Genomic DNA, 13102 nt, shown 5'->3' with positions numbered 1-13102 from the left:
GTTACAAATGCGAATGTTTTTTTTTTTTTTTTTTTTTTTTTTTCACGAAACTTCGCAAGACAAGTACTCTCATTTTACGCCTGATTCTTCACACCGCAAATTTGTTACAGCGAAATAAATTTCGCGCTAATTTGCGCTCTCAGTAATTAGCGACGCGAAAACTCGGGATGATGCGGTCGTAATTAAACACCGGCATAAAAGGCTTGCGCGCCACATTATATCTCATCATCACTCGCCAAACCGCTTAAATGTTAATTTCAAATTAACGTAATATCGACGTTTTGTTTTTATTCTTCTGGGAAAATCCTATATAGACCAATGTTGGCGCACAACACACAATCAATCTCATTTGAATAAATTTTGCGAGTTAACAAATTTTGCGGAATAATTTTCGCGAATATAATCTTCCGAATTGCAAAGCAGGATGGATTACATCTGACTTCGCGGTGGAGTCAGGTGTCCGCGTTTCATTTTGCGTCAGATTATTTTTTGATGTAAAGTTCGCGTTCAATATATATATATATATATATATATATATATATATATATATCGTCGTGAAGAAAGTATAAATACTTTCAAACTTCGTTATATTCAAATACGTCGAAAACTCGATATAATATTAGAAGATTTATGCGCACAAGAGATTTTTTACGCGAACATACGTTTATTTTGCTCTTACGCTTGTAATCTTTCGTAATAAATACTTATCCGTGTGCGCGGATGTTGTATGCATATTTCTCTCTCCGAAAATGTTGTTCAAAGGAAGAGAAACAAAAGTGGACACTGAATCGCATCATGCATTTGCCGCTGAAAATAATTGTATAGTTGCAAGCTCTTTGCCGCAGTGGAAAATCAATGCATAGCGAGTTTGAAGCACGAAATTGCGTGGTCCTTTTTTGTTCTTTTATTTTAAAAAAGTTTGCTTTTGCGAATGAATTTAAAAGTACTTTACAAAGCTAATTCAAATACCGAAATAAACATTTCAATTAGATGAAAAAAAAAAAAAAAAACTGACATTAACACGTTTCGCATTGTGGAATAAATAAATCTCACGTTCTTCTTCCTTTTAAAAAAGTAACAGTTTCTAGCGTTCCACGTGTTCTTTTTTTTTCAAGTAATTTAAAAAAAAGAAATGATTATTGATATAAATGTTCAGACTTCAACTAAAAACTTCGACAATATTACGATTTCAATTTTGTGATTTTATTTTTTAGAGAATGAGAATCATCAGAATACATTGAACAATGAGAAAGCAACAAAACGCAAAATTGTTTGAACAAAAATGAGATTTGTAACGTCAGTTTTTACAATGGAAGAACTTTGCACTCACAATAGAAACGTGACATCGATGCGAAATTATCGATACAAAGCGAGTTTGTCAATAAGATCTCAAAGCTTACGTTTTATCTGTCTGTCTCTCAATCTTGAGCGCGTCCCACTTCTCTTCACGGTGATGTGTGTGCACGTGTGTATGAACTTATCGTACGTGACTGTGACGCGCAATTTTTATTTCGATCTTATATCGAAACTGTTAAAGCAAATTATTGCAATTTATTACTTTCGCTATTTATTTAAAATTTATTTTTATATCGCAAATTGTTTGTTATGCAAACAGAAGACGATTATTCGATCTGACTTCGTTCTTATCAAAAGTTGCGATTCCGAAATTTGGAAAATAAAAAAAAACCCCATACATAAGAATTAATTAATTGTTATTGCCACTTCCTCCAAGTGGAGACTACGGCTCTACTAGTCTATTTTATCCTGAATTCTAAGAAAGCTTGTTCTCATCTTAAAAAAAAAAAAAAAAAAGTATGTAATGTTATTCATTACATCTAGTTATCTTTTTCTATTTTTTACACATTTTACTCATTACTTCTCGTGTTTTTCAACACACTTCCGTTCAAAAGAGAGTAGATAGAACGGAAGACTTATTTCCCTTTCTCTCTCTCTCTCTATCTCAAGCAGCTCTATTTGTAAGTTGCTTGGATTTGCTTGAAAAGACTGATGCGAGATAAGCTATCAGGAATTACGTGGCTCTTTTTGTTGAAACTACGTCTTTTCCACGGCGAGTGACGTCACGGTTGCGGGGGAAAAAAAAACCGTGCGTGTTTACGCAGCATCAGCTCTGCTAAATCTGTTGCTATCGCGATCATCCGTTGCGAAGGGATAGAAGAAACGTTCGGCGTTCTCGTATCAAATTCTTTTCCGCGATACTACTACTTTCATGATATGCAATTACCAGCCCTTGAGCCTTGCTCACGGGTGATGGTTTTTCCGCGTGGCGCGGCATAGCAATCACCGTGTCTCTATACCTTTTACCTCCGGGACGGTTGCGCTGTATCGATTCCTCCCAAGCGATCGTATTTTTGCCGACAACACGCCGGTCCGATAAAGAAACGCTAAAAGATGCGCAACATAACCACGAAGATCCATAAACCCGAGTAATATTGATGAACCAGATGAACCAGAGGCTCGCTCACGCGGTCGCGTCGCCGCTTGCGCGCCGATATTTGTTCGTATATCGTTGAAGTAGCGCCTTTGATCACGACGGGCTGCGCCCGTCTAGAAACGCGCACCGGAAGGCAAATACAACAAGACCGACGGACAGAACTTGTAACTTGTACTCTATAATATCGACGACGATGACGTCCCTTATGTCCTGCATACATAATGTCAACATATATACGAACTACGTGTATTTGCCTTTGATAAAAAGTTTTCCAATATTCTTCCGCGCTCTTCCACAGCTGATAAATATATATTTGTGCGACGGAAAAAAACCTGTATTCCGCGAGAAAAAAAACCCAACATCCGGCTAGAACATAAATCCTTTTCCTGTACGAGTGCGTGCGTTAACTCTTCGAAGTTAATTTGTAAAGGAAAATATCGTTCACGAAGCGAATAAATGCGAATATAAAGCTTATCCATTGACGGAAATTAAAATTCGCGTATTTTTAACTACCATATCTCGAGAGAAAGATCTCTTCGAAAGAGACGACGCGATCGTATCATCGAGTAATTTTTGCCCGTTTGAAAGCGCGGCGGCGGAACGCGGAAAAAGAGAATGTTGAATGAGAAAAATGCATTTTATTTCCGGCACCAAGTGTACAAATTGTTATCCGTTGATTGCAAACGAATTAATTAAATTCTTCTGCCGGTATAATATAACGCAAGATTAAATTCATAGGATATTTCAACATCAAAACTGTGTTTAACCGATATTTTTTTTTTTTGTGTGTGTGTTTTTTTATCCCTGCGGAAGAGCGTGTAAAAATAGAAAGCGGGAAAATTGTTTCCGGCAATAATTGACGATTAGATAACAATTATTACGGTAAGCCGCATGCTCGTCACGTTTCGACAACGCCAACACGTCAACACAGATGGCGTATCTAAAACTTCTTATCTTCTCGCTCCTGGTCGTTAATTTTCCGTAAGTAATTCGAAATAATAAATGGGGAAAAAGTAATAAGTAAAAACAAAACAAAAAAAAAGAAAGAAAGAGGATGAAAAAATTCATTAAAAAAGTATTCAACGTAGCCCGTAATGATGTTAAATGTCTATTACAACGGTATAAGTAAAGAACGCTTTTAGTATTTCGTTTCGTCAATTGACACTCTGAATGAAATAGTCGGGCAATTTCAGTTTCAAGACTTTACGGAAAAAGCAGGAGGTAGGTACCGTCCATAACTTCATAAAAATTTTATTCCGTTTCTGCTTAATCCTCGCTCGAATGTTAAGTTTCTTTACAAAGTAAAACATATAAATTTTTCCGTTTTAATAAATCTTGTTAATTATACGGCATAAAAATATACATATTTCGTAAAAACAACTTTATGAAAAAATATGCACCGTTAAAAAATTTAATATAAAATTAATTCCGAAAAATGAAGGGAACAAAATTATACCGGAGTTATGTTGGAAGAAAATGTTATTATCGTAATCAGAACCAAAATTTCATGGAGATAATTCAATCTTTCTCTCTTTCTCTCTCTTTTTTTTCTCCGATATACGTTATAGAACGAATAGCATCAAATGAAGAGACACAAATGACGAGACATAAAAACGCCATGGCTTTCTTTCATTCAAAAAATAAAGAACAATCTCTACACAAGAGTTGCGAGAAACCAACAATGATTCGAATTGTGATTGACTCTCTCTCGGCGCAATGAAAACTTGAATATAAATCAATTTTGGCTTTTGTTCGCCGTCCGTGTTATCAGACACTGAATCTTTGCATCAGTCCGACAGACCGATTACTCAACCGAATGTCAAATAACTCATTTAGTGAGAAACAAAAAAAAAAAAAAAAAAAAAAAAATGCGGGCTCGCGCGATTTCTTCGTTTCGGCGAGTCCACACTCGCTTTTATCGATTTTCCGGATCGAACGCAGTCCGATAAAAGAAAACAATAAAGAGAGAATGCGGGTGGATATCGCGTTTTCTGCGTCACGCACATCGATCGAGCGCGAAAAAGCGGCGCGTATTCCGCGCCGATTACCGGACCGATTTCGGTGAGTTGTGAAAGGCGATAATCGTGATTGGCAATTACGCGCGAGGAAAAGGAGAGAGAGAGAGAAATGGTGCGCAACCGTGTCGAGAGCACGTCGTCGTCGCGGATCACCATCGCGAGCGCGAGTCCGCATGTAAATTGAGGCTTCATTTGTTCGTTAGCGCGTTTAGCTTACCGAAGAAAAGTTAAATTAAACCGCGGCCAACTTTGTCGGCGATCTACGTGCTACCGTACGCGAGTCTTAAAACCTAAATGCTTTCCGCGCGAAGGCGTTATTGCACTCTTCAAAGCGTTAAAAAAAAAAAAAAAACAGTTTTGCTATATATGTTGGATATTAAAAAAACAAAAAAAAAACGGTCTCTTCCGAAAACATTTTTAATTAATTACAAAAATAGCACATTACTAATGAACGCACCGAACAATACGCAATGTCGAAACATTTAGCTCTCTTTCATCGGATAGATATTTTGATCACTTCGTGCTTCTCGCCCCTTTATGCTATCGATAATATTGTATATCAATATCATAATATTTATATCTCGCAATATTTATATCTCTCGTTATATATACACGTACGCGCGCAAATTTATCTCTCCCGCTTCGAAATATGAAATACACTATCAATTAGATAAACAATAAACTGTTATATTCGAGTAGATTTTTCTTCAATTATTTTCGCTTGTATCCGCGTTAATAAAACTCGATGTAATTTTGGGGGGGAGAGGGGAGGAGAAAAATTCTATTTTCTTTTCGATATATAGGCGGAAAAAAAAAAAAATTGGACCTCCACAACCCGACAAAATTAGCGCGAGCGACTTCGGTTTCTCTAAGCTCGTTTCTTTTTTCCCTTTTAAGCAAAGAGAGGGTGGTAATATACGCGGTTGAGTGCCGTGGATGTTTTTAGGTCCAAAAATAATTAAACAATGGAGAAAATTTTCACGTTGAGTGCGAAGAGCGCGCGATATTTTCGCAACGTATAACAGTCTCGGAGCGAAATGAGAAAACGCCAGTGTGTGTCCCCCCGGTGGGACTCCGGTGTGTGGTGCATTAAGATACACGTCGTATAACGCTCTCTCTACGTATATAACCCACAAAGCCCGTCGTCCTCTCTTTCTATCCCACGTCCCTTTCCCCTTATCCTTTCGCTCAAAGAAAACCCTCGATACGAGGAACGATCGCGTTGCACAATACGGCGAAAGCAATTATTTTCAACGGCGCTCGCTCGTGAACGGAAAAGCAAGCAACCAAACGAGAGCGGCAAGCGAGATGACGCGCTACGACCGTGACGTGATTTCGTCGGCGCAACATTACGTTTTGCCTTTGTGCATATACATTCGAATGTCAGCCAAACGTGATGCGAGTTCGCGCGCTTTTAACCGTTTTGCTATGAGTTTCGGTATGAATACGCATGGATTATATGTTTTTTCTTTTTTTTTTTATAAATAAAAAAACAAACAAACAAAATCGATACACGCGCAAAACTGCGTAATCGTTGAAAAAGGTAAACCAAATACGACGCGAGATTCGAACGCGCATGTGTTTAGCAGAATATTTCGAATATTTCCTTTGCGCGAATTAATATCACATTGTGCGATTGCAAAAGGAATTACAGTTTCCCCCAGTGTCAGATGTGACAGTGCGAGAACATCTAATATCGTTTAATGTAACAACATGAAATTGCTACAGAGATATAATCTTTACCGCGCAATAAAATACAATTATCTCGAAGCAATCTAATTTTCTGTCATTAGTAGTAGAACGCGATAAAAATTGCCAGTAATGAATTAAACGATATTGAATTTCTCTTCTTGGGGTTTTTCTTTGAGTTTCGTCTCGAATCGAAGACTAAAACGCGGCAAAGTGTAAGACATTCATCGATATAGATAATGCAGTGACTTATAACCTTTTTAACAATGAATATCAGTCAATATTGGCTTCTCAAGAAAGAAAGAAAAAAACTGTTAAATAGTTAACAATTTAAAATGAAATATTAATTTCCTCGCAAATTTCTTGGAATTTCCATATTTATTTATGTAAAATGCATTCGTAGCGTAAGCTATTTCATTTAGCATTATCTTATTATCAGATAAGCTGAATTAGCATATTCAATAATACGTTCCGATAATAGATTATGTCAGATAATAGATCATGTCGTTTCAAAGTCGTATGAAGAGAGATAGAGAGAGAGAGAGAGAGAGAGAGATAGAGATAGAGATCAATGACAAACGAAACAAGTTCCTTTGTTAAAGATGTCATAACCGTGAAACTTTGATATTTATCACAAGCATTCTTTTCTCTCTCTCTTGACATCATTAAATTTCATAATAACGTACAAAATAATAAACACACAGAACGGAATATATAAATTCATTAAACCCTCAACAAAAATGTATTGATTAATTTCTGTCGTGTTTTACGATCTCCGCGTACAAAACCAGGCACAACGCGCAAGAATCGCTCTGCGTTTAATCGTGACGCAACGAAATGCGGTTTAATTATCATGCATTATCTACCAATTACACGAATGCGAATGTAGAAATCGTTCCCAGCAACGTGCGCTAAGCGCAGCGGCTTTCTCATAAAACCGTGAAAGGTCACCCTAGACGAAAAATCGCAATGCAAACCTTCTCTATATATGTATATAATTTTTATTTTTTATTTTTTTTTATTTATTTATTTTTTTTTTAATTGCAAACGCACGCGCGTATTTTTGCAAGAAATATCCGTATAACGTGACTGCTCGCGAACGAGAAGAAATTGTCGCGAAATAAATACACACACGTGAACACGTCGCGTTTTTTAACGTGCGCGATTTTATGGCTGCGTCGAGTCACAGCTTTTTCAATTTTCTCTCTACGTCAAATAACCGAAATAACCAATTCTGCAACAGCAATCAATCATGATCTTTTAACTATTTTCCAAGAAATAACGATGGAACAAATGTATCTATTTTTGCGCGAACAATGATTAAATAAACAGAGAGACAACGGTAAAAACAAAACAAAAATAAATGTCGGCGTTTTTGAGAAAACTAGTTTCGCGCTAGTAAATTATTACCAGTTAGTTTTACGCGCGTATGTATGTAATACTAAAAGTTATATACATATTTAAAAAAGAGAAACTTATGGTACAGAGTGAATCTAAACCTGCTATGTAATTTTTGAGATCGTTAGAGAAAGATATTTCAAATATAAATTCTCGTGTGTGTGTGTGTGTGTGTAAGTGGCAAACACAACAATGACGGACTTATACGAATATGAATAAGGTATTCGTCAGAATTATCAGACACATTGATATTCATTAAAGATACTACGTGATAATTATCTACTCACGTCATATTCATGATGTACGAGTTTCTATTTCGGTTCATTTTGCTCATATCAAGTATTTGATATGTAATCCACAGATGAGCTGGATCGAAACTCAATGAGCATATATATATACACGCACGTATATATACAGAAGTGTAAAATCTATTAATAAGAACGATGAGAGAGATTGCATATCTTTCCGCTCTTACGCTTTTTAATGTGTAGAAAAACGAAAATTGTGCGTTTTCTAGCTCTCAACATCTTTTCAGAAACAAATGTCGTTCTGGTATAAATAACTCTTATTTAAGAAAAATAAACTGAAAATATCTAATAATTTTCTGTATATTCTGTATATTCTGTATAATTTAATAATCTTGATTTCGAAACAGAAACACTTGCTGCTCGAAAACTAGATTTGCGAAGATAACGGAAGTTATGGGAGCAACATCAGTGCCGGAAAATTTTGCGCGCGTGATGATGTTTCAATTAAGTTCCGGATTTCCTGCGACAATTTCGTTAGACTCGACTAGGAGACATCGAATATAATTTATGATTTAATTACCAAACTAATTAAGATGTTAGATTAAAGGCGGGGAAGGTAAATAGAATAGTCAATTTAGATTAGTTTTTAAGAATGCTACTTTTGACGTAATCGTTCCCTCTGTGAATATCATATGTAATATTCTCATTAAATTTGTGTATGTATGTGTGTGTGTGTGTTTGTATTTCAATTACTTAATTTGAATGCAAAATTTGTGCGTGCGAAATTTATACATTATATTATATTTATTTTATACGCGAATACACCACCCAAAAAGTCATTAAATATATTTAATTTTAGTCTTCACTTCATATAAATTAAATATTAAAGTTTTATATGAAACTTCCAAACTTAGCAGTAGTAACCCAAAATGATCATTTCAACTTAAACCTTGATAAGAAACGTCTGAAGTAAAAATATCCCCTTTTTAAAAACCTGACAAGAGACTTCATTAGACAATAATATAGTATTTTACAGATAATATTATATAATTCTAATCTTTATAAGATGATAAATAATGATACAGCTATACACATGCTAGTTAAACATAATCGTGTGAACAAATTAAATTAAAAACACCGACTGTGTTGTTGTAAGTGTACAGGAAGTAATTCAAGCAGAAGAGTTTTTGAAAATATGCGAGTCAAATTTTCCTTGTAACGCGCGGCCGGAGCAAAAACCCGCTCTTAGCGTTGCAGCAGCTCCCTGGGTAGGTAGAGAGAGAGAGAGAGAGAGTTAGTTTACGTTTTGTGCTAATGGTTTATTGACGCGACCGACGCGTCCAAGTTTCGACGTTTCTTCGGTGTAAGAAGATTACAACATAACTTTGCTCCAAGTCGGTCGGTACGTCATCTACGTACATTTCTCCATCGCGACTTGGCGAGAGATACGCAACGGTTGACGCAATCCCGTTATGCTGCGAAACAATTCGAGATATTTCGTACCTTCAAAATGAGATTGGCGTGTATCGGAATATCAGAATATCTAGTTTACGGAGAGCAGCGAAATTAAACGTGTTTATCCTGCGCCGGAGAGAAATCTCGCGTTTTTTGTGATAAAATTTATTAACGGAATCAATGTCCGGAGATCTATTTGTCGTTTCTATACAACATGGAGAATTAATTATTTAGTAGAAGATAAAAAGCTCTCTTTCTTTCTCTCTCTCATTCTCTATCTAGGTCTATATATAAAATTTTTCATTATATTTTATTGTACAATACCGAGAATACGAGTCAATGAAAAAGCGGAAGAAGAAAAAGAGCAATATTAATTGGTTTTGTTTCGCGTTCGACAATACACAAAAGAAACGAATATTTTTCAAACGTTTTGTGACCTCTTTTTTATTTTATTATTCTGATATTGTTTTTATTGTTTCGCACTTTTAGAGCATTGGCTTTTGAGTGGCGCCGATCTCATTCTGAACACGCGATTTATCAGCGGGGGACAGCGATATCCCCGGGTTTCCATTTAATCACACGAGTTGTACACGAGTTGTGCGCCATTTTTCTTATACGAAGACGCATGCTTCCTTCCTATCGTCAATTCCTACGGAAGAAACGTGTTTCTTTTTCTGAATTAAGTGCTCGTGCAATGAACAACGCTCGTCAATTTAAGTAACCGCGTACTTTTCGTTGCATGTGCCCAAAGCGTATTTCAACTAGAATTTCGCTTTTTTGTATATATCCGTAAATTTTAACATTTTTAAATAAATAACAATACAAATTGATGTATCTGCACATCATATGTTATATTTTTAATTCCATTAAGTAAATGCACGTTTTTTTTTTTTCTACTGAATACGATTTGTCTTTCTCAATTATGTGTATTTATCTGTTTATTATTTATGATATGAGTCTGCAAGCCAAGTGCGATCGCATATTCATGAATGATTCAAAACATGTCGGTTATTAATTCCACTGACCGTCGTTTATTTACGTGCAGTTGTCAACTCGAAAAAAATTCACGTCACGTCTTGTTCGAACTCGTATTTTAGTTTTTTTTTTTAAAAAAAACTTCCGTCATAAAATACATCACTGCATACGTACTAAATATATATTTATAAACATACAATAAAAAAAAAAAAAATCATTGTGTCGCAGCTATAACAAAAAAAAAAAAAAATTCAATAAATCAAAATAAGAGCAACAATGACCGCATTGCGAATGATTCAAGCTAGCGCGTGCGAATTTTCGCCAGAGTTTTATATGAAAGCAAATGAAAGAAATTTTTATTAAAAAAAAAAAAAAAAAAAACCAAAAGAAAACAAAACCATGTCGTTTGCAGTATCTTCGTTAATTAAGTTATTTTGTGTGGACTTCACGTACCTCTTTCGTTGACGGCCCATTGCCTCGAAAAATTCCCAAAGGTCCGCATGGTCGTCCCAATGACGTCGAAACCCGACACGGGTGTTCTCTCCCTTGAAGCTCTTTTCCCTTGCGCGTGAATATCACACAGCTGCTGTACACAGCCGGCTCGCTTGCTACACACCGAAGCTACAGGCTGCTACCGAATGTACGAACGATTCGCACGCGCGATCTCACGCACACCATCACAACACGTGCATACGACTTGCACACGGAATCCACTGGCGTCAAGAAGTGTGGAAAGATGTCGTGTCTCAGAACCGCGCGATTGTCGTCATCGCCGATCTCTCTCTCTCCTTGCCTTGTTGTCGTTTTATACCGCAGAGAAATTGCGTCACGTAGTCGCCTTGTGAATCGTCCTGTATCGCTCGAGAGAGATCCCTCTTCCTTAAACCTGTTCAAGGGCAGACACACACTGCGTAGTACGAAAAAAAGGACGCTACCCTACTGCGAGTTTATGAGCGCGGGTCGAGCAGAATTTTTCCAACCACAACACGGTGAATGTTATTCTTTGTTTCTGACTAGTATCGACTCGATTTTGTTCTCTTTTTTCCTCGTGTAATTATCTTTCGTTTAAAAATGATTTAAAATTTTTTGTCGATATTAATATAATTCTTTTTTCGTAATCTCTTTTTGATGATTATTTGGTGAAATAAATATATCTAAGGTAGTACACTCTTATTTGTATTCGCATTCTGGCAATATTATGTTATTATTCAAAGCAAGATACGCGATATATCAAGGTTTTTATTTGTAAACGAAAAATAAATTTTTGTTGATGAAAAATAAAAGAGAGAGCGAAGCAAATCTTTTTGTTCTAGACAGTGTGTCGAGAGATTTTTTTTATTCTAGAAAGTGTGTTGCGAGAGAATTTTAAGTTTACCAGAGAGTTCAGTCCGAAAAGAAGTTGGAAAAACTCTTGATTTCGACCACAGTTGGTGAAACTACAAAGACGTGAGAGGTTAGCCGTCAAAGATTGACTCTCGTAATCGAGAGAGAAAGAGAGCGTCTGATGCGAATTCAGATATAGTTGGGTCGATTGATTTCTCGCGATATCCACACCGGTGAGAATCGAAAGATTAGAAATCGATCGTTCGCGCGGATATGAAATGCGAATTGGCCTCGGGCCAAACCGATAATCGCGAATCGATCTTTTCGTAAGTTACTCAAAGAACGGTGGTGGTGAAGTTATGCGCAGTTCCGCGCGCAACGTGTATCCGATAAACCACGAAAATAATCTTTCATTTCCGACTTTCACAAAACTTATCGGAATAATTTACGATCGACTCTGTGCAATAAAGTTGAGAGAGAGAGAGATAGGGAGAAAAAAATAAGATAATTAGCGTTAAAATGTCTAAAAACTAACAAATGAGCTTTAGAATAAAAAATCAAATGTCAAAATGAAAAAAAAAAATCTAACAAAGAGTCAACGATCTCTTTTGCATTTTACTTGTTTAAAGTGTCAATAAACATTTGGAAAATAAAAACACTTTCAAGCAAACAAATAAGTTCACCTTGGAACACACAGAAGGTTCAAGCAGAAATAATACTAAGCGAACAAAATATGCGTCACAAAAACATGTCACAAAAATACAAGAATGTACACACATGCACAACACGTACCAAATCCGAAGCGATTAAAAATTACCGCCGCTGTCGCACCAGTATATTCAAAACTCTTGTTCCGGTAATATTTCCTTGAACGCGCGCGATGCGCGATCGATTCAGGTTCCAAAAGTGAAAAATCCACGTGAAGTTTATAAAAAAATCTGTAGAGTGTTAGAGAGATTCTCGCTTTTACACTCTCTGTATGTTTCGAGAAGTTGTCTCAACGGCGTCTCGCGCGCGACTGCGAAGCGACGCTAACGGAACTCGATCGCGGGCTTCGTTCTACTACGGGAGATCCGTAATCGTCTTTCCGTCGATTTTCTTGGAAATGCGATGCGAACCGAAGATGCCGGCAGGTGACACGTTTTCGCTCGAGAAGCGCGGCACGATATACTCGCCTATCAATGATTCGCGTTACACCGACGAGGACCCTCGACGCGACTGGGCGGAGCAAAGCAACGCACGCGGACCAAGTTACTTCGCCGAAGACTCACGCTCGACTGTGCGGCTCGCGCTACCGCCGGCCGTTCTTCAACCCTCGGCTCTCGTGTCACGGAGCCTATCGAAGAGTGCGAGAGCTTCTCTCTCTTATGCGGAAGGGCTGTTCCGAGGGACTAACGTTTGAAACAAAACGTAGGGCAGTGGAACATACGTTATTAAGGTCAGTGTCTCTCAAATCAGCCTTCTTTTCAACGAAGAACGCATTACGGAAATAAAATATGGAAAGTAATATAGGTATTCAAACGAGATAAAACGCGTATGAATAA

The 13102-nt window shown here is 36.9% G+C and overlaps 1 protein-coding gene across 4 annotated transcripts in view; it reads right to left on the bottom strand.

The window, feature by feature from the left end:
* Positions 1–12819, bottom strand: part of LOC109857532 (leucine-rich repeat-containing protein let-4) — an 81797-nt gene extending 68978 nt beyond the window's left edge. Inside the window, exons 1-2 of one of the 4 annotated variants that reach the window (XM_020433926.1) lie at positions 12351–12819; positions 10689–11121 (exon numbers count right to left, since the gene is read on the bottom strand). In XM_020433926.1, the coding sequence (XP_020289515.1) occupies positions 10689–10737 (49 nt within the window). In that variant the 5' untranslated portion in view covers positions 10738–11121; positions 12351–12819. The other 3 variants (XM_020433929.1, XM_020433927.1, XM_020433928.1) reach the window with 3 other exon arrangements.
* Between the last annotated feature and the right edge of the window lie 283 nt (positions 12820–13102).

This window comes from Pseudomyrmex gracilis, unplaced genomic scaffold (assembly GCF_002006095.1).
Source record: "Pseudomyrmex gracilis isolate BER0280 unplaced genomic scaffold, ASM200609v1 scaffold_162, whole genome shotgun sequence".
NCBI lineage: Eukaryota > Metazoa > Arthropoda > Insecta > Hymenoptera > Formicidae > Pseudomyrmex > Pseudomyrmex gracilis.
Note: the sequence above shows the minus strand (reverse complement) of the source record. Positions and strands in the feature narration are given on the sequence as shown.